The sequence below is a fragment of the Chiroxiphia lanceolata genome, chromosome 12, assembly GCF_009829145.1.
Source record: "Chiroxiphia lanceolata isolate bChiLan1 chromosome 12, bChiLan1.pri, whole genome shotgun sequence".
Classification (NCBI taxonomy): Eukaryota; Metazoa; Chordata; class Aves; order Passeriformes; family Pipridae; genus Chiroxiphia; species Chiroxiphia lanceolata.
Window position 1 is genome coordinate 6,732,251 of NC_045648.1, and position 22,658 is coordinate 6,754,908.

General features: G+C 42.6%; 1 protein-coding gene across 1 annotated transcript in view; it reads right to left on the minus strand.

Moving 5' to 3' along the window:
- Window positions 1-697: 697 nt before the first annotated feature.
- Window positions 698-22,658, minus strand: part of SV2B (synaptic vesicle glycoprotein 2B) — a 60,508-nt gene continuing 38,547 nt past the window's right edge. The window contains 12 exon segments of the mRNA XM_032700437.1: window positions 698-5,872; window positions 6,952-7,111; window positions 9,376-9,576; window positions 10,259-10,392; window positions 12,962-13,126; window positions 13,831-13,919; window positions 15,047-15,157; window positions 17,287-17,376; window positions 18,139-18,272; window positions 20,123-20,274; window positions 20,912-20,952; window positions 20,954-21,093. Of these exon segments, the coding sequence (XP_032556328.1) occupies window positions 5,689-5,872; window positions 6,952-7,111; window positions 9,376-9,576; window positions 10,259-10,392; window positions 12,962-13,126; window positions 13,831-13,919; window positions 15,047-15,157; window positions 17,287-17,376; window positions 18,139-18,272; window positions 20,123-20,274; window positions 20,912-20,952; window positions 20,954-21,093 (1,601 nt within the window). The 3' untranslated portion in view covers window positions 698-5,688.

Below are 22,658 nucleotides of genomic sequence, written 5' to 3' on the forward strand. Positions count from 1 at the left end.
ACTAACTAATCACTGATTGACCTGACAACATTTCAGCACTTAGATTTCTTAACAACAAGTCAGATTTAACTCAGAATCAAAACCCTGCTGATCTTCAATGGGTCCTGGAGAAGAGACATCACTACATTTTATGGAATACATAAGGAAATTAATACATAAACCCATAGTCTGGCTGCCAGCCTCCACTGCTTATGCCATGAGCTCTTTTCCCACACAGCTGATGTTGTCTCTATCATTGCTCTGAAAGCATGGGTTGGATAGTTAGATTTATACAAAGAGCTGCAAATAAAAAGCAAGAGCTCACATCCTTAGAAACACATCCAATAAGGGAGTATGCTGTGGCCAAACGGTGTTCCAAGCCTCAAGAAGCAGCGGGGATTTTTTTGGTTGTATTCTTGTTACAAAGCAGAGTTTAGCTTTTTGGTCTTGCACAGCCTTTAAAGATATTTCATGCTTCCTCCTACCAGAAAACTTTTCAGGGTAAAGATTTTCTCATGTGCTGTGTTTGGAAGTCCACGGTGTGAAAGGACTGTGATAGAAGGGAGACTTAATTGAGGTGGGATTGTTTGAGAGAGGAAGGATGTACAAGTAGGAAACATCAGAGGAAGCCCCCACATTGTCAGGATACAAAGTCACTCACGACAGCCCTTGTAAAAATCCTCAAAGTGCACATTAAACACCAACACTATAAGAGCCATTCTTTTTCTTCCAGCTTTTTAATGTGACAGAGAGAACAAAAACAAAGTCCATTGGAACAGCTGCAATTTCCAGTGACAACCAGACACAGATCAAATAAAAAAAAATAAAAGAAGGTTTTAAATGAAGAAAAGGAACCAAGGGACTGGAATTGGCTATTTCACACACAGAGTTGACAGAACATCTAAATGAAACTTTGCATTAAAGCACGACACCGGGTGTTATTTACAATGGGACTTGCAGTGTGTGTACATTTATACAGCACTAGCATCACATACAGCAAAGAAATTTATTTCATTTTGTTTCCTTCACAGTTCCCAGGCATGATTCTTCCTAAAAGCAGCATTTACTAATACAAGGGTGAGAAACGGGGAGAAACTTAATGGAAAATAAAATGTATAGGGCTCAAATCTACATAACCTAAAAATATCCTCTTGGGTTTTGTGTGCCCTTTGGAAAGTCAAAGGACTTTAAACAGTAAATATTAATGGACCCAAGGCCTCCTTAAGAGCATCAGAGTATACTCTGCTGTTGGAGGTCTCAAAGCAGGACCTGGAGGAGACCGACCTGCACATCTGCAGAAAGCTCAGCTCCATGCAGCCTCACTCTGTGTCCCTTTGTGAATCCAGCCTTGGGGCTGGACCACTCCCAGGCTTGGGGAACATCCTTCAGTGCCCCTCTTCAATATCACTGAAGGACATCAGGATGCCTGAGCACTCCTCAGTGTGCAGAACACCTGGCTCTGGGTATGGGTTCTCCAAGAATGATCCTCTTCTTAGTCCAAAAGATCCATACACCACTGTTTATAAATAATTTCAAGGAATTCCAAAGAATGATGTTCATATGGGCAAGGAGGGGATCACCCCACCCAGCAGAAGCAGCAGCCACCATCACTAGGACATAGCATAGCCAAAGGCAGTAACAGGAGCTGTCCTGCACAACTGAAGTAAATAAATTAACATACAACAACCTGTTAAATCAACAGGAGTATAAGGAGGCAGAACTCATTATCATACCACTGGTCTTTTATAATGGTATCAACAGTGCTTGGTGTCCCTCTAAATGTCTGTCTGCATGCTCAGAAACTCAGCAAAGGACTCCTCCTGTGACCCCTGTTACATGGCTGTACAGCTGAAGACACTGAGTCACAGCAGGTCCATTTGGGTTCCCTAGACTCACCTTTCCTATGCCACAATGTCCCTGGATAAGTGGCTGTACTGGTATGCCACGCATCCACGAGGAGGTCCAGCTGTCCTCTAGAACAGAGATCTTTGGGATTTAAGGCAAGTCCTCTGTCTTGGTCCTCTGTGTCCCTGTTGCAGTAAAGTTCATGAATCTGTGGAAATAGCGCTCTGCAGAGATCACCAGGGGACCCGGGGTCAGCAGTTTTCTCTGTGGATGGTCCAGTGTATCCAAGACAGAGACTGTTCACTGTGGCAAACGTGGGCAGGGGAACCAATGGAAGAGGCATGCTGGCCCTTGCACAGCAGGTGTAATGCTGATTTTACAGAAGAAATAAAGCTGAGCCATCAGAGGAGGTGCCTGATTAGAAATCTCCCCTTGAACAGGGCTCCGGGACTCTGACTCAGGCTCAGCCTATCAGGTAGCCCATGGCTTGAAACTGAGCCCAAGTCAAACCAGAGCCAATGCTGAGGGGTCTGCACCCACCAACCATTTTGCTCTGGAAAGCAGCAGTGTGAGGCCTACACTGATTTACACCATGACAAGGACAATAAACACATCAGGAGTATTGACTACGCCTGTTCGCACTGAAGTTGGACGGGAGGTGTCAGCCCCGGTGTCACAAAGGCAAATGCCTGAGCTGGAGCTGTCGCCCTGGATTTCTCTGTTCCTGAAGAAGCAGGGCTATCCAGGGCATCTTCAGCTTAGCACCGTGCCTGAGCATGGTGATATGTGTTGCCTCTGCCTTTCAGCTGAGAATAACGGGGCCCAGGGTGATGTGTTCAGCCACAGACCCCTGACTTGCAGGTGTCTCAAAGAGGTGATACGAGTTCTTTTCATTTCTTCCTTCTCTGCTCAGTGTTGTCCTTTCCCAGGCTCTCCTGTACCAGCTGCAGTGTGTGTTTGCTCTTTCCTACTATTAGGTACAAACTCCCTGGTCAAGCCAGGGATAGGAGCCTTGTGCCAACACATGTGCAACATCCCTTAGCCTCAAGTGACTGACCCATGGATTTTAGGGATGCTAAGTTTCTATAGTCACATGGGTAGCCCGGGTAACATTGATAACAAGATCCTATTGCTATTTACTTTGTCCCAGCTAGTCTGTGAAGTGAGGTTTAGCAGCCTGGAAGCCATTCTGTAAAGAGGAAAGGTTTCTAAGATTGGATATATTTCCTAATACTATCTTGCCATTTATATCTCCTCAAGACCTCAATTTCTTCCTTCTCTGAAAATTAATAGAGAAGTTTTGCAACATAAATTATGTCATTAAGGTCACTGCACAATGGCAATGGAGAACAAAAATAGATTTTCTGTGAGCATTGGGTAATAAGTAACTGAGAGTGCTATGTAAAATAAATATTTAAATAAATAGGTTCTCGCTCCACAGAGCAGCATAAATGAACAGTCCAGCAAATGAAACAAAAATTCCCCCTCCTGTCCCCCGATTGTAATACGATAATTGGCAAGCACAGCTGAACAAAATGGATGAAACCTAAAAGTCATGGTGATCTTTTGTGTTAAAATACATATTTAGCTGCTTCTCATCATGCAAAAGGACCAGATAGTCTTAGAGAAAAAAAACATGTTCTGGGCTGGGATTCTGAACAGAAGCTGTGAACTGCTGCCAAAGGACATTATTACATTCACTCCTACTTTAGAGAAGGAACCTTGCTGTTTTGAAGACAAATAAAAAAAAAAAGGCCCTAAGCTACCCATAAAATGAAGAAATTACGCATAATAAGTTCTGTTATTACAGCAGCTTGTGATTTTATCAATTTCATAAACCTCTGAATAAATGTCAAAAATCCCAAACAGCCCATTGTAGCCTTGCTACTCCAGAAGTGTTTAGCCCTGATTGACACAATGATGAAAGTGATGCTCATTAGAGGCTTTTGCCTCATCAGCAAGGATTTGCTGCTTGTGATCTAACCCTGCTGTGTGTCCTTCGGCTGCCCTCTGCAGCAGCACCTCACTGACTCCCACAGCTGCAGCGTGGGCTGGGCTGGTGCCAGCGTGAGTGCAAGTGACTGTCCCTGTGCAGCCAAAGGCAGAGGTGTGAGATATCAGTCCTAGGCAGGATTGAAGCCTAGCCTTCCTTGGTTTTCTTAAAAAATCCCAAACAAACCCAAACAAACAAAAACAAACAGACAAGGGGGGGAAAAGCAACAAAGAGGATCCAAAGGAAGGTAAATAGGAAGATCGTGAACAAAAGTACAAAAGAACTTTTTATGTCACAAAATATCCTGGTGTGACAAATTCCCTGCACTATGTGATGGTTTCTTATCAATTCTGGTCTATTGCTGAGCTTGTTGAAAGGATCTAATTAGTGTTATCTCCTCTATTGTGAGTATTAATGTGTTTTTGAACAGGATGCATTTTATTCTGACTTCCCAAGAGAACATACTCTAAAATACACAACTCACTTTGCTTCTAGGTGCAACAGGACTTGTATGATAAAAAGGGCACACAAATTTCAAGAATGTTCTTCACAGGATATCAAACTAAACTGTGCCACTAAATGGAGAATTTAATGTTCTGTACAGTGAAAGCTTGCTGTGTGCATTCCCTGTGTAACAAGTTAAATGGCTTTAAGTAACTGTGCTTACAGTGTTTCAATGAGACCCAAGTATATTAGAAAGTCAAGCATCATATTCTTTAAATAATATGGCTAAAATGCTGGTAAATTCACAGTTACCATACTCTAGGTATTAGGCAAAAATCCCTTATTTACACTGGATAATATGTACACATTTGGTTTGTGGAATGCTCCAACAGCATACCAATTTCTCCTCTGTGAAAGTTGTAGGAAAAAAACTACAACTAATTAATCATTATAGAAATATATATTCCCAGCCATCAATACATTTAAATATTTGGTGTCTGGATATAAAGAATGAAGTGGCACTAAGTTGGTCATGACTCCAGATAATCTTGAATTATTGGGATTAGTTTTTAGTGTTTCTCTTAAAATCCTCTTAAGGGTGCAGAAATTAAAAATTCTAAATTTTAATAGCTGATCACTTCAATGTGTATATGTATGTTTGCAAGTATGTGTAAATACATATATATATATATATATAAAATTATGTAGATATTTCTCTCTCAGACCAAGAAGGTGCCTAGTGATTCTCTGTGCCCAAGTGAAGACAGTAAAGGGCTTTGAAACTCTGAGTCTTCTGAGAGAGCCAAGCACCCATCCTTGAATCCTCTGGAAATCAGGACTCTCACACTATTCCAGGCGGTTGGGGTGGTAACCCGAAAATCAAGACCGTGGGTCACTGGCCACATTTGTAGCTCTTGCCCCTATTGCTGGAGCTCACCTACAGCAGTTTGTTACCTGCCTCCCCTCGGATGCCCTTCGTGTCTGAGCACAGCTGATATGGATTGCCAAGGAGTGCTGGGCAGGGCGGGCAGTATCTCACAGCTCGGCAAAGGCAGGAGGGGGTGAGGATCTGCTCTCCTGTCGGACACGCTGGCGCCCACGCAGGCGCACACATGCACGGAGCCGCTGCTACGTCTGGTGTCCTTGCAGTGGGATGGGGAGGGACAGGGTGGGCTCCCAGCGTAGGCAAGGTTGAACCCAAGCTCTGCAAGGGGCGTGTGGGAGCTGCATGCACCAGTCGTGGCTGTGAAAAGGTCAGAAACTACGGGGTTTTGTTTATATCCCTTCGGGCTCTTCAATCCCTCTGCCACCTCGCTTTGAGGTATGGACAGAACAGTACAGAAATGAACATTTTGGGTTTTCCAAACGTGGTTCTTTTTTGTTCTTCTTCTATGTCTGCCCCCCCTGAACCCCTGAGCCTCTGTTGCTCACATCAGGACCTGTTCTCGAGTCTCTGGCAGGCGCAAAGCGAGCAGGCCTCCTCCAACCAGAGCGGAGGAGGCCAGAAGGATGGGAACCACCTTGGTTATCCCTACAAAGGAGGAAAAGATGGAGTTCCCCAGGATGGCACCAAACTTGCAAAGCCCATTGAGGATGCCAAAGGCTGTTGCCCTGTGGGGAGGAAAAGCAGAAAGCAATGGTGAGGAGAGAGGTTCTGGCATAACTACAGAAGGTCTGGATGGGTAATTTTGTGAATGCTCGTGTGTTGGAAATAAAACCTAGCAGAATAAATAGACAGATAAATAGATAAATAGATAAACAGATGCTGTTGTTTTGCACATCTATGTGAATGAGAAGAATGTCTGTGTGCACTCGTTTTTTCCTTTCCATCTCAAATTCTTCTTAGCCCTAGAGTGGCCCACTATGTCAGCCTTTGCCTTCCCTAAAGGCAGCAGGATGCAGCCTTGCTCTAGAACTTGTCAAAACTCTTCCAAGGGCTGCCTGGAGTAGGTAGTCACCACAGAAGCAACCACAGCTCTCCTCCAAATCCTGTTTCACCCAGCAGCTAAAAGCACACTACTTTCAATGCACAGTCCTTCTCCTTCCCTTCTGGCTTCCCCCAACAGCCTGAAAAAGGCAAAAAGGCACTTATAATGATGTTGTAAGGAAAGCTTTCATCTGCAGCACACTCTTCTGAAGTTTCCTGTGTTGCCCCATGTCCCAAATCTTTCTGTGCACATGGTTGTCTCTGAGTTTTGGAAGGAAAGGCTGCCAGTGATGAGCCATGACTAGAGTCTGGCACTCTGAAAGGTCAGACCTCCATGTACATCCATGGAAATGACAGAGGAGTTTTTTCATTTGGTGTCCCTTCATGGGGTTTGGAACTAGATGATTTTAAGATCCCTTCCAACCCAAACCATTCTGTGATTCCATGACCCTATGATTTATCTGGCCGTAATTTCCACAGGCCCACATGATCCCTGTGTACAACCCACCATGCATGCAGAATTATGTTTGCAGATGTCTGTGCTGATTCCATGTAGCTCCAGGACTACACAGCCCTGCAGAACTGGTGAAAATAAAATAAACAAAATAAAATAGAATAAAATAGAAAAAAAATAAAAAAAAATTAAAATAAAAAAATAAAATAACCACTTCCCCCCTACGTGTCTCTAGAGTGGCTTTTTGCATCAGAAACCAAGAGGACAAAGTCAGAATGTGGAGACTCAAAGGGGAAATATTCTGAGCACCTTTTGTCTGTGGGGTAGAGCTCCACGGTGATGACATCCAGGGCGTTCCAGGCAGCGATGCTGGCCCCACAGAAGAGGCACTGCCAGCCAATCATCGCTGACTCACTGTTGCCAAAAAAGAGGAAGAAGCAGCACACTGCTGAGATCAACATTGAGCCACCTATGGCGGGGAAAACAAGAGAAAAATGTTGGCACCAGCATCCCCTGTCCACAATTGAGCAAACACATTTGTTGATAAAGATGGCTTTCAAGCAATGGCATTTCATCCCAATAGGAATTAAATCTGTAAGAATCTAAAAATACCTTGATGCTTCCTATCTCTCATTCTCTGATGCTGGAAACCAGCTTGAAACTGTTCTCAATGATCATCTGATCTTGCTGATAGTCCTGCTCTACAAAGACTCTGAAGACAGGCTTTTCCAGGCAGGTTTCCAGCATCTCATACTTCCAGAGGGATCCAGGAAGAGCAGAGGCAAGTAAACATGAAAGTCAATGAGGAGGAAGCATCATTGTGAAGGCTTTTCAACTTGAGTTTCAAGTGAAAAGCTAGTGCATTTCATATCATATTGAAGTCACTTGACACATTTCTAGTCCCAATTAGGATAATTTACAGTTACTCGTATGAAGCACTTGAGGTCTCTTTTGATTATAAGAACATCATTAGATTTCATGGCACATTTGCACAGGAGCCATAATTTCATGAACACCACCAAGGGAGAAAGTGAGAGCATTCATGCTCAGTTAGGCACAGTTCAGATTTAGAAATATTAATAGCTACATCACTGCCTTCTACCCCATTGAGGATTTTCACCTGAAAGATGCAATTTTTGCAATTTTTCACTGGAAAGTTCTGTTATCACTGAAATAGCTCCATTTACTACCTGAAAACCAAACAATTTTCTTTGGGTTTGGGGTTTTTTTTAACCAATTTGACACCATCTGAAATAATTCAGGTGCTGAACTGGAACTAAAATGCTTCATTTTGGACATTACATTGCATCTTCCCACTGTAGTGCCCTGCTTATGAAAAGCTGCCATGCAGGACCCCATGTCCACTTCTCCTCCATGGTACACGGCCAAACCACATCCCCACAGTGCAGTGGGATATTTCTCCCTGCTGAAAATGCACAGTCCAGCATTAGGGTCATCGTGAGGGCACCAGATCTGCTGTTTTGTACAAGAGAAGGTTTGGAGGGACATAATAAAACTGAAGTGCCAGAAAGGTAAATAACACAAAAGCAAAATACAGTTTTCTTGTTAAGCTGACCAGAAATAATATGTTCAACAGAGTGATACAGGTGGGATGCCAGAAGGCTGTTTACATTGAAAATTCCATAGTGAAATGTTTCAGTGTGTCATTACCAATTTTTGTCCTGTGCTCTTCATTTTGCAGAAGAAATAAGCATTTAGGTTTCCAGCTGTCATCTCAATTGCAGATGAAAATGCTGAAATGCTGACATGTTTGCAGGATGGACAATCTCATTGTCATTCAGCTTCCTTTATTTCCCACATACCCTCTAGTTTGTTCGGGTCTTTTCCAAATTCACCACATGAATGCTCATTTCCCCCCAGGTACATTCCTGACACACCAATGGGGTCATCTTGTTCTACTTTAACCTGTCTGATGGTGAAGCAAAACCAACTAACCTTCCCTCTGTTCTCAGAGGAGAGAGAGGTGAGCTCAAGAGAGTGATTCATCCCGTACCTCTGAGATACATCCCTGATTTTATTAACTTCCCTTAGCTGTCCCTCTGGGCATGATTCCTATAGTGTCTGGAGAAAAAGGTCTGAACTCTGGAGGAAGCAACAGCAGAAATTCTCAAAGTATTCACAGAGCTGATAAGGTGATAACTCGGTAACTTATTCCATAGTGCTAAAGGGTGGCACCTTGCTTGGCTGTGACATGGTCAGTTAATTTACCATATGGTCCCTGAAGCTGTTTGTACAATCATTTGAAAATCAGAAAAAAACAAAAGAGGGAACTCTTGGGCTGTCAAGCTGCCACATCAAATAAACTTTGTGAATATTCATTGCTACAAGCAAAGTGTTCATTTATTTATACAGAGGTTTTGGACTTCAGCATCAACTCAACAGCACTAAGAGGTCCTGCTTCAGCTCCGACCTGTGGATAAAAATGAAGGATTTGACACAAAAGCCAAAATAAAATAAAAAGGAGGATGTCATGGACACACAAAAAATCAGAGTGAGGAGGTGGGGAGGAGGTCACTTGCACACCATGATGGAGTAGATCACTTGCTTCACCCTCTAGTCTTTACCCTTCTGCTCCTTTTGGTATGGGGATGACTCGTTCCCAGCAGAGCCCTTTTGGTGTGCAGATGCAATGAGCTCTTCACACTGACCATGGTTTTTGCAGGGCTGTGTTCCCACCCATGACCTGTGCCATCACCCATCATCCCCACTCACCAATCATCTTTATCCTCCCAATTTTGTCCATGAGCAATGCAGAGATGATGTTGCCTGGCAGGACAGACAGACTGCCCAGGAAGCTGACCAGGTAGATCAGGAAATCATTGTCCTCCTCGAAGTCAATGTGGCAGCCTTCCTTCTCCTTCATGAATGTGCTGTTTATGAGCCTGCAGTTGATGAATTTGTGTTCGTAGAGATCTGTGAGTGAAAGAGGCAAAGTCTTGACCCTGCTTGGCTGAACTCCCTTCAGAGCCAGGATCTAGCCAAATCAAAGACCCAAGAAAAGCTCCTCATCAAATACAAATGGCCAGGGAGTTTCTATTTCAGTGGCAAACTCTAGCTGTGTCCTTGGCTCCTGGTGGATGCAGGATCACACACTCCTTTTATTTTTGGAGTCACCTGGACCAGTATCCCCATGCCACAAGGACAGGGTAATGCAGGCTTTGATTTCATGGCATTATGGTTTGTTCTTTATTAAAGTAGAAATAAAAAGTTTCTTCAGGATAAATTAATGACTATTTTACTACTTACAATCATCAACCACCAATTGGTTAAAATTATAGTTTAAGCCAAATTTACTGAATAAAGCTGTAAAGTGGTGAGAATTTTGCCATTACTTTAAGATGTCAAGGTCTGAGCGCTGAATTTTGCATTTGCCACCCAGCAGCCAGTGACACTGGAAGCCATGTGGTTAAAATCAACAAATGGAACAACCTGAAGGAGTATCACCCTCTTCTTTTTCCATCATCACTCTCATTACCCAGCACACACTCAAACTCACAGATTCCTATCATCCTTTTTCCCAGAAAATAGATAAAATAGTTCTCTGATAAAATAGTTCCTAGTTACGGAGATGACACCATAGCAGGAATCCCATTACCAGTATTATAAAAGACAGTAGAGATGATGGTGCAGTTTTCAAAGAAGGTCTCACTGGATGTCACATCTTCAAAGTAGCAATCCTCAAACAACGAATCCTCAAATTTTACTTCCTTGAATTTCATGCCAATAAATCTGTGGGACAGGAAACAGAACTTCACTCTGTGCTTTAAGGTATTTTCTACACTGTTTAGTGTGCAGCGGCTGTCTCAAGAGACAGACACTAATGGCAATTTCTAGGGTCATTTACAGAAAAGGTGTTGCTTGGCTGCACAACTGTTCTTCCAACTCTGTGCTTACATATTTTGTGTTTTAGTAGGATAGAAGGATTTGAAGACGGTTTTTTTTAAAGAGATATGGACCTTTTAGGATCTTTGGCAGTTTATTCCTCAAAATAATCACATCTAACGCAATGTGCTTCTGAGGCCAAGGGGACAAAAACCCTCTCATGTTCAGTTCTGGGCCAACTGAAGAAATAGATTTTCACTCAATGCAGGGCATTTCCTTTGTGAGCTGACACTGCTGCTTTCCTTATTCTCACCCTTCCCCCAGCATAAATAAAACCAGACATTATCAGGAGCCTATTGAGCCATTTGGTGAAAGGTTTCTGACAGTTGTTTAAACTCACAGTGATTTTTTAAGTGAAAATGCAGTAGGGTTTCTGGAAAGAGTGGGGAGATATCTGAGTTCTGCTTGCAACCATCTGTATTCGAGGTCTATTGCTTATCATGTAATGAAAACAGATTTCACTAAAAATAATAAACTGTGTCAGGTGATTGATTTCTCCTCTGATGGGAAGCTTGACATGTCTGACCTGACTGCCTGAAGGATGACACAATATTGATTTACCTGTGAGATTTTGCAGGAACACTGAGAAGATGTATTAGGTAATGCACAGGCATGTTTGGACGATGTAAGGAGCTATTAAGAACATGCATTATTGTTCTAGTTAAAGAGGCCACGACTGTCACCAAATAAAAAAAATCTTCTAACATATATTCAGAAGCTTAATTGAATTGAGCACTTACAACACAGTGATGGCTATTTACACCTTTAAATGAGCACTGCAGGGCTTTTTAACTGAACCTACTAACAGAAATTATTAATGCACAAAATACCACAAGAAGACTATTCAAGTCTTTTGCTCCATGTAGAAGGTCTCATAGGTTATAGCAAAACTTAAAACTGTTCTGCATTTGCTCAATAATAGCCTGTCATGTATTTGCTCCCAAAGGCTGTTAGAAGCCTGTTTTTCCTGCAGTTTGCTTTATTAACATCTAAAAGAGTCAGATAGCAATGGCCTGGTAATCCATGGACTTTTAGCTCACAGCCAAGGGCTGGAGGAAAAACACAGCTGTAAACCACATTGAGATACTTCTGGGCATTACTGGAATGCAGCTTGATCAGGTTCTGAGTTTTTGAATTGGAGAGGGACAAGGCAGGAGCACAGTGATGTACATCACAGTTTATGTCTTTGTCCAGTAAGGTGCTGAGCATCTCTAGTTCTCAGTGAAGTTAGTGACAGCTCAGCATCTCCTCTGGGCACAAGAAAAACGTCCCCAGTCCCTACATTTAACCAACATCCACTTATCACCACTTTCTTTTGGGGAATAGGAATTGCAGGGCTAGGTTTTCACCACCAAGCACAGCTCCTTGCTGCAGGGAAGGTCTCTGGAAGGACAGGAGGACACATATTGGGGTCCCCCACCAATGTCTATCAAATATATACCAAGGGAATGGAGACAAATAGTTTCTGAGGGAAGAGGAACAATCTGGCTAGGCAATGAGATGTGGTTTCAGCTGTGAAGATTAAAACAATGAGTGCTTTGTGTAACACTGAACATACAGTGTGAACTCCCCACATGGTGCAAGGCAGCTGGAGCAACATCCTCTTAAGTCTGTCTGAGGCAATGGGATCTCCACAGAAATTACATAGGGTATTTTTCCACCCTTTTTATTGGGATTTTGAAAAGTAGTAATGGAATGGCTAGGATTTATATCGCTGTGGGACATGGAGTGATTGGAGTCCAGGCTGGATACAGAAGAAAACCCACCAAGCTCAGCGCAAATAGGAGAAAAAGGGAAGGAAAGCAATGATGTTCTGCTGGAGCAACTTCACTGACTTCAAAGCATTAAAAGAGAAGGTGACACACTCAGCTGTGGGAAGATACTGGCTGGAATGGGAGAAGCACACCAGTGTGGCCATGGTACAGCTCACACTAATGGGCTGCAGGATAGAGCCTGGGGTAATTCATATTGAGGACTTCAAGAGAAAATAGCTTTTTATTTTGGAAATATAGCAGCAGAGCAGTTTTATTACCAGTGATGGTCTCTGCTGCCCAAGCCCAGTAGATGTCAGTGTGGGCTAAGGAAAGAGAAATCATCTCTCCATCCAGAGCTGCCCAGCCCAGCCAGGTGGGCACCCCCTGCCCTGATCCCAACAACGGGCTGCTGGAAACAGGACTCTTAACAGGCATCCCCCTGGGGTCTGGAGGTGCCAGTGACTGAAGCAGAGTATGTGGAAAAACAGGCTAAAAAGGATATCTGGATTGTGGAAAACTGCCTTTGGGATTTGAGAGATTTAGACTGTGTGTCCAGAAGAGCAACAGAGAGGTTCAAGTTGATGGAAAATCAGAAAGAAAGAAAGAGCTTCCTAGACATTTATTTCTGTTTGAACACATCGAACCAAATTCTGTTCACTTACTTGTCATTCCTGTATTCCCCATTTCTATGGATCTGGTTTTCCAGAGTGAAATTAAAGGTAAAGTGGGACACTTCTTCCTCATCAAAGATCTTCACTCGTGAATCATATGCCTCGTCTTGGAGATACCGAATCATATCAGGGAACCAGACAATAAGGCCATAGTAACTAAAGCAGGACAGGAGAAATACATCAGGAATACAAGATACTTCCAATTATCTACTTCATAACTTGCAAACTTGTTAAACTTCTAATGCAAATGCATTTCTGACAGAAATTCTTGCCCAGCTCTGACACAGGACGGAGAAAAGTGTTTCTCCACCCTAAACACTCCCCTAATTTCAGAAGCATGTTTGTCCATTCCCATTCATTTAAAGCAGGGGAATTCAATTAAGTTCCCCTTGGTTGGGGAATAAAGCAGTGTGCTATCCTTGCTGCCCAAGAGACTAGCAGAGCAATAAGAAACTGCAGATTTCTCCAAGTGTGAGGTTTAAGTGAGAATTAGACAAAATTTACCTGTAGTATAGATTTAGGCTCACCTGAATAGTTTTGATCTAGACTAAGGAACAGCTGAGAATCAGGCAGGGTTGTATCTTTTTTGTGTGTTTGGACAAGATCAAATGAAAGATGTAGAGGTGAGAAAGTCAATATATTACTGCACTACTGATCACTTCTCAAGCCCTGATTTGTTCAAAGCACCTTGTATCTCATATAAGCAATTAGATGGATCAATATAGGAGAGTAAAGCTTAGCAAGCAAAGACTCTTTAAAATAAGACCAGGATTACTTTTGTAATAGTTTATTTAAACGTGTAAATAATTATTCAAACTCTGAGGGTCCTTTAGTTTCCTGAAGAAGTTAAAGTACCTTACCTTAAGGCCATTGTAAACCAAACCACAGCCAGCATTAGTGTGTTCATCCTATACTGGGCTGTTAAACAATATAGCACATTGTCCCAGACCTACAAATCCACAAGAAGAAATTATCTGTCAGGACACCCTTGCAGACACTCAACAGATTAATCTCTGAGTGCATCATAAATCTAATGTGAGAAAAATGGGTTCACTGGGGGAAGGTCAGATGTTATATAGGCTTATATTCAGTGTTTGTTCAAAATTATATTTATTGAGATAAATGGCTTACAAAAAGGTCACTTGTTCAGCTGTATGCCAGGGTTCTTGATCTGAGCCCTCTGTAATGTGCTGGAGTGTATGACTAGGTCTGGGCTGGTTTGATGGTGTGTCTCTCTGGTTATATCAGTAAATGTGGTTATGAGCCCCTTCCCAGACCTTCTGACAACTTGATCTTTTCAAGTATATGTATAGACCCAGAAGCATTTTCAGACCAAGCTCCAAAGCTAACTGAAGAGCAAAAACCCAAACACAGCTGGCACTTTAGGAGGGGTAAGATGAACTCAGGTAGGGAAGAAGCCAAGCAAAGCAAGAGGCAAACCAAGACCTGCTCCTCTTGGCCCATTGCAGAAAATACTGCCAGGAACATGAGGGGATGTAACTCCTCATGCTCTTTACTTGCCACATAAATATAGTAATAGTACAGCACTTTAACTAATAATGACTTTCCTTTACATTCAGCTCATCCTTTGAGACTAGAAGTTCTAACAAAAGTCCTATGATGTTATTAGGTGAGCAGCATAGCATGTGTGAAAGGTTAAATTAGGGAAGGAGACACTGTTTGAAACTCAGGCTCAGCAGGAACAAAGAGCAAACACTTTCTGAATCCACTGCAGGTGGTAATTTCACTTCTCCAGGCATGGGGAGAGAGAATTAAAATTTATCAGCTCAGGGGGAGAGCCAAATGCTTGGGGCAGTGGCTGGTCCTGGTCCTGGAAGCTCTGCACTGCTGGACTATGATGATGCTCCCAGGGGCATTTTGGGGCCTGGCTGACAGCGTGGCAGCTTGCAGATGAACACATATGCACAGAAAGAACAGTCAGATTATAGCCGTTTGCAAAAAAACTGCAGATTTTTTTGGGTGACAGTCAGTGTTTTAAGGCACAATGATCTGAAGCAATGAGGCACCGGAGCCCAAAGCTCAAAATCCCGTGCAATATTTTTTTCTTCTCTTTACCTGTTTTAAAGTAGTCGTGATTCTGACCAGCCACCGCTGGTACCAGGTCCCTGTTGAGCTCTGGATTTCAATAAATTCATCTACTTGCTTTGGAGTTTTGATATAGGAAACCTGAGAAAAAAAAACAAAGAAAAAAAGAAAGAAAGAAAGAAAGAATTGGACTGAAGTTTCTAGAATTGATCTTTGGGTGGATTTAAAATTCTACCATCTTCTGGGCAGTGTTTCCACCTGATATCCCTTACAATCTTTTCCTTAAAAGTTAGCATTAACAATTGAGTTAATTGATTTAATTACAGTAAGAAAGTATTATAGAAATAAGCCTGCCTTTCTTCCTTTCATCCATCCTTTCATCCTTTCTCTCTCTCCTTCCATGAAATATTTTAAGTGCATCATGTCCACTTCACTCTTTCATTTATTAGCTAATGTGCCTGTATATTACCTTATTTCTCTATCTTTAAATTCCCACTAGAAATTAGGAGTAGGCAATTATAGTAAAAATGATCCCCAAGATCAGCCACTTCTATCTAAACTGTGCCCTCAGGATCTCTCTCTTCTAAGACAGCTAGCGAAATATTTCTCATTCAACATCTTTTAAATGCCACTGGCAGAACTTCTATGACAAATGAATGTGTAGATAGGAATCTTTGCAGCTGAAAATGCATCCTGCCATCAAGTGAGCCCACACCACGCAATCAGTTTGCTTCACCAAAACACTCTTATTTTTCAAAGCTGAACATCTGAACTGGACTGGTCACGAAACCTTAGAAATGGGTCTCAGATATTTGTTCAGTAACTTTAAGTGAAGGATACATTCAAGGAAAACAAATCTGTTTGTAAACACATGAAGGAGGTGAAAATTTGCTGAATAAATTTCTGGGTGTGAATGAGCGCCTTGGCTCAGCTGTGGAGTCTCTGCGTTCCTCTTCCTGGCACCGTTTAAATGTCAGATCTGGGAAGTGTCCCTGTACCAGCTGACTCACCACAAACTGCCAACTTCTGGCCTATCAGAAAAACACAAAATCTGACAGTTTGTGCTACACCAGCCACACTGATCATCTGCCTGTGTCAACACATGTCAGTACATCTCGATTCAGCCGGCGCGCTGCACCTCGAGGTGTGATACTGAGATCAGCTCTTGCTGCAGCACTCATGACATTGTTGGATGGAGTAACAAGCACTAATGGGTGCTGTACAGCTGCTTCTTCATTCTCCTACTGAGCTCAGTCTCCTAGTGCCCTACTTTGTGATTATATATATCTATATATATTTGAGCTTCAATCTCCATCTCAGCATTACAGCAAAGCCAGCTATGGATTTAAAGAGAAGGTCTCTCTCACCTTTTCTATCAGAGTTTGCATTAGTCAAATGGTTGGTAGCCAAAAATAACACATGCTCATTAAGTTCCTACCTGAAGCTGCACACAATTGTCATGTTCAGATATGAAACTTTGATTTCCTTGAAGGATCATTCCCAAGGGGCCCAGTTTCCTGACAACCCTGCTGAACATGAAGCTTTGCTCTCCTTCTTGATCAAAAATATATGTTTTACATACAACTGTATCTTCTTTTCTCCATGCTTTAAAAGTACATGTTGTCTCATCTTTAAAAGCACAAATCAAGACCTCTTCCCTGGCTGGCTCACCAGGAGTTTACAACTGAATTATAGTGATTTGCAGCTAACCCCAGCATAAACCTGTTCCCTGATTCTACTATTAATGAATCCACTGGTGTGGCCTTTTTCACAACAAGGAGCAGACTAATGAGTAATAGCCACTCATCCCACTTTCCCTTGGAGAGATTAAAGACTGGGTGTGAGGCAGGTGGAGTTTGGAAAGCTCATTAGAAAGTACATGAAGTTTAATCAGAGTTTGATTAGAAGCCAGAATGGAGAAAGGAGTGACTCAGGTCTCCCATGTGACTAATATCTCTCTTATTTTGTTTTGGTCTCTTAGAGCAGACCAATTAACATGTGTGCAATTGGAAAATCACTGGTCTGTATGATGTAGAGTAACACCAGGAACAGTGAGTACTCACTGCAATTCCCAGACTTGACCAATTCTTGAAAAAACAGACTGGCACCTAAGTTTAAATATACATAATGTATCTCAGAGTCCCTTTTCTGATTGCTGGAGGAGATTACATTGAAAGAGCCCCAAGGAGGAATAAAGTGGTGCTGTTCTGCACCAAAGAAGGTTATGTCCATTTTTTCTTTTCACACACTGATGGCTTTGTTAAACTCACCGTAAACACCCTCTCTGGCTCGCCCTTGGCCCTCATGTTGGTGTCATGAACTTGCTTGAGGATCATCCAGGCTTCATCATGTTTACCAATCTGAAAACATCAAAGAAAAGGAAAACAAATGTTGGAGATACCAACTCTTTAATATATCAAAGCACAGAGAGAAACTAATTCTAGAGGTCCAGCACAGTGGAGAAGCACACAGACAGCACTGGCTGCATTAAATGTGAAGTGCTGAAAGCATGGCTGGTATTCACAGAGTGCAGCATCTCTGTGCTGGAGAAAGGAGTTGTCCTAAAACTGTCTGAGGCAGAAAAGGGGTCAAAAATAGAGCTTTAAAACCAGACGAAAGAGGAGATGGATGAGGAAACTTGGACTCTTACCCCAACTCTGCTAAAGGCTTGCAGGGTTAAGTTGAATTAGATATTGCTACATTTCACATCTGTGAATTGGGAATACAGAATAACTTAGTTAAGATTTCTGAGGTTTATGTATTTTACTCAGTAAAATGTACTCCTTCCTTTGCTCTTCCCCCAGGATTCTGTAGTTCCATGCCCAAATTCTGTGAGATGTTTTCAAAGTGCCTTTGTTGGACTTATAAAATTCCCAGTCCTCACCACCTTCTTTCTGAACTCCATCCATCAGTGACACACTAACCATCAGTGATTGACCCCATAGTCTATAATCTTTGGGGTTTAAGCAGTCTGTGGAGCTAGTGCAGACATGTAGGAGTGGCTCTGCCTCTGAGCTTGTGCTCTGTGTGTTTGACAGGACAAAGAAAGACAGACAGTGACACATTAGGGACCTCCTGTCCTCTGCTGATATCCGCTGCAACGTTCAGATGAATCATCTTACCTCCAGCAAAAACCGTGGGCTTTCAGGCATGAATTTCAGTGCCACCAGGGAGGCGATACAGGGCAGAGCACACACGAGTACAAAGACTCTCCAGCTGTGGAAGTGGTACTTGGTTCCCATACTGAACCCCCAGCCTGGAAACAGCAAGAGCCAACAAGTAAAAATACTGACCAGGCATTCTGAGTTTCTCTCTCCTGAAGCAGCTCTGAACTTTACAGCTCTGTATGACATGAGGACAAGTTGAAAGTTTTCTGTTCTTAGCGCTGATGGCTCTTGGAGGCTCAATAACATGCTCAGTAGGTAGCAGCGAGTTCATGTTCATTACAAAAATTGGAACATACTTGCTTGGGCTCTGCCCTTTTAAAAACCTTCCTTTATCTTTGAGTTCAGAAATCACCTAGTGATTAGAAAAGCTCCGTGCAGCTGTAGGCAAGTAAGGGTGGGAAATGGTAGAGGAATCAGGGCCATAATTTATTGCTGCTCAGTGATGTTACCGAAAGTTTACAAAGGTTAAATGTCTGACTGAGAGGCATGTTAGATACGGCTCCTTTCCATCTCCTGCATCACATATGTATTAAACATTTCATGGAAATGAGCTAGGAAAGCAAGTTGTTTTTTTCCAGACCTACAAAACTTGAGATGGGATTCAAATTTAGAAGAATCCAAATCCTAATCCTGCACTGGAGATTCCTCCTCTTCTGCTTTTTTCCTGGTGTCTGACCAGGCTGGGTATTCCCTTGCTAAGGACTGGAAAGTACAGCATCATTCTTACATTGCTCCAATTACTTTCCCTAGGCTCAAATCTCAGCAGTAATGTTTAATTCATTCTTTTTTTCTACAAACATTTTTAGTCACATAAGAAAAAAATCATCAAGCAATGGTTTTTGCATAGGTCTCATCTGAGCCAGTCATGGTGTTCTAACAATTTTATGAAGTTCCAAAGTAGTAGGTGGAACATTGGAAATAAAAAAAAGAGAAGCTATAAAAATATAACATCAAAAAGTCATCTGAAAAATAATTGTAATGTAAATACATAAGGGCTTACTAAAGCAAACATAGTTGCAGATAATAGAATTATTTCTAACCTGACACTGCTGCACTAAGTTTGCCTATTTGTTCCAACAGACTCTGTCATATCAATCAAAAGCATGAACATTTCTTTATACTGAATGTGCTTTAAGCATGCTAAAAATGGATTGATAGATAGGTAAATGTTAGTGGTTCTCTTCATGGTTTTTGTGGGCTGTCCTACTTTCCTCAAACAGGATTTTGCAAACAGCTGGTGTCACTGAATACTGAGGAAATTAATCTTTTCCAGTAGATATTTGCTTCTGATGTTTTCCTGTGTTATTTACGAATTACAAGGAATTCCACGTGACATGCAGACTTTTGCCCCTCAGAGCACAAATATGTTTCAGTTTACAAACATCTACTTTTTCATTCCCACTTCCAGGTCTGGGCAGGGAACCTCTTCCATTCCTGAAGACATTTAGGTGAAGTCAGATGTGACTTCAGCCCATCCATCCAGGGCAGATGTGTCCCAGGTACACAGCCCTGAGAGTTTGACACTTAGCTAAGGGAAAGCAAATGTGCTCTCCTCACTGCTATCATTCATAGTATCCAGTAATTCCCTGATTAAAGTAATTTATTTTTGATAACTGGATCAATTTTTGCAATATAATCTCAGTCCATTTTTCCCATATAGATTAAGAGCTCAGGCTCTGGCAGTGTGATTCAAGGGATGTGTTTGAAGCTTTTGATGGAAAACAGCCCTCATCAGTCCTATTTACAGCCTTAGTATCAAACAGTCAGTCATGCAGTCAATTTGTCAGACCTTTCCCTGCACTTCAGATATCTGTTATTTTCAGTGGTGTTTATGCTGCGATGTGTAAGGACTGACTATCTCTATCCATGCAGGGGCTTGGGGTAGTGTAGAGATGCAGGAATGTGGTGTTGTAGAAAGTCAAAAGCTCAAAGCAATTACCGTAATGTGGGATGATGCTCCAAGCCATTGCTGAAGCATAAATGCCACCAATCATCCAGAACATGCAAAGCCAGCTCAGGTGTTCCCCCCTCTTCTCACGAGACAGGAATTCAGAGAAATAGGCAAACACAATGGGGAGGGTACCCCCAATACTGAGGAGAAAAAACAGCACATGGGAAGAATGAGAGTCTTCTTCGATGTCTTTGTAGTTAGGATTGAACATATCAAGAGGGGAGGTCACAACCACAGATATGCTGCTCAAAAGTGAGGCTTGGAGGGAAAATGCAAATCTCTCTTTGGCTGAACTAGCTTTAGATATCAAAGATAAACAGGGTTCTTCTCATGCTCTAAAAGCTGAATTTCCTGTACAGTTTGTACAAAGCCAGTGTAATGCCCTGCTCTTCACCTAGACATCTTCTCTTGTAATTCTGTGATCACTCATTTTAGGGAGGCAAAATACAGGCAGGCAATTGGAACTGCTGAGGGTCTCACTGGAGGCCTTGGCAATCAGGATTGCAAGTTTAGATGGGCATTTATCAGTCTCACTCACCTTCCTGTGCAATTTGGGCAGTACCAGAAGAATGTCAATGACCAAACTTTGCTACCTCTAGTGCTCTAAGGTTCAAGAGTGTGGTAACACAACCACACATGCTAAACAGCAGTGCCATCCCAGCTCAGGACCAGGGATGTTTCTCCTGAGCAGCCTTCTTTCTCCCACCCCACACTCCCAAACTGCCCAGCTGTGGTGAGACTCCTCCAGGACATGGGGTGGATTCACCAGTTACCCACCCGAGGCCTGAGATAAGGCGGCAGAAGAGGAAGAATCCGTTATCCCTGGACGAAGGAGGAGAGGAAAGCAAAGGCAGCATTGATTGCAAGTGATATGATGAGGCATTGCTTTCTTCCCAGTTTATCAGCGAGGCCACCCAGCAAGACAGCCCCCACCATCATTCCTAAGTAGACTATCAAACCTGCAAGTAAGAGAGAGAGAGGGAGAGAGACAGTGAGTTTGGTAACTGGGTGGAAATAGTTTGAAATGTAGAAGCAGATTTTAAAGTGCTCATACAGCAGCTGATGTTGTCCTGGCAAACTGTGCAATAAAGATACCCCCATTTCCTCAGATCTCAGGTGCCAGAAACTCTGTCCATTGGTAAATCCTAATTTTCCCATCTCATGCCCATGATCTTGCATCACTCCCTGCTGCACCTCAACATGCAATATGGACATACCCTCGTTTGACCAGACTCACATCTTTCCTCCCCAACCTCACTGCTCACATATCCCCTGCACGTAAGCAATGGCCAGGCATAAGCAGCTTAGGATGCACGTGTCCCAGCTATGTGCCACCAACAATACAACAGAAGTCTAATGTCTTAACTCCTCTGACCCCCCTGAGTGCAGCGGGATGGAGGATATGTAGGGAGAGGCTCTGACAGGCTGCTGTTTATGTTCAAAAAGCTGTGAGAGTAGAGGGACTGGTGAAGCACAGCTAAATCTCTTTGCATTATTTCATCTCTTTCACTCTCTGCCTTTCACAGCTGTATCTGAAAGGATCAGTCTGTTACCCAGACTCACCTTGTGCAGCACAGCTACTTCCTTAGTTACTGAGCCAAGACCTTGCATCTAACTATAGGACATCTTGCTCAAGACTGCAGTCTTGACCTGAAAATTTCAGGAGAAGGTAGAACTTGTCTTGACAGTTTGCTCTATAGATTTATCAGTCTGTCACTGTTAGGAAAAATGGCTTCTTCTTTTTAACTTGACTTCATTAGATCTTCTACTATGCAGTCCTCAAAAGACAGTCTCAATGACTCATTTAGTTCCCGGCTGAATAGGAGAGAATGGGTTCCTTCTCCAAACAGTCTCTCTGTACCCATCTCACTGTGTGCTTGCTACTCTAGCCTGCAGATTGTGGCAGTTGTCCTTGGCTCTTCTATTGCCACTGCTGCCAAAAAGGCCAGAGGTTATATTGCCTTTTCCTTTATGAGGGTCACAGTGTAAATAGCACTAATTAGTAATGCTCAAAGGTTAAGGAATTTTTTTTTTCATTTATTTTATCTACTTTCCAGATGTTGTCCAGCAGAAAGTGGTGACAACGACTGTGTTTCCTGGGGAAAACAGAGGTTCAAGAGTCTGCTCCCAAGAGTACCTCCTGTATCATCTCAGACCCCAGGACTATAGTCTTTGCCTATAGGATGCAGAGTCCTGTTGTGGAGATCCTGATGGAGCCTGATCACGGCTGGATGTGATCCAAATGAACTTAGCTATTTCAGGATGGAGAACATCTGCTTGCTGGAAAGCAGAACTTGCAGTGCAGAGAGTTCTTGAAGGAAAAAAAATGATGCTTGAGGATGTTTGGAGTCTGGGGGCATGTCAGGTTCAAGACCCAGCTGAGCAGGGGTTGAAGCAAAGCAGCAGTGCTCCTGCATCCCTGGGCCCTAGTGAAGGCAATGGATGCTGAGCAAGTAAATACACTGCCTTAATAGGAAACATTCCTATTCACTGACTGAACAAATACAACTGAAAGAAACATTTT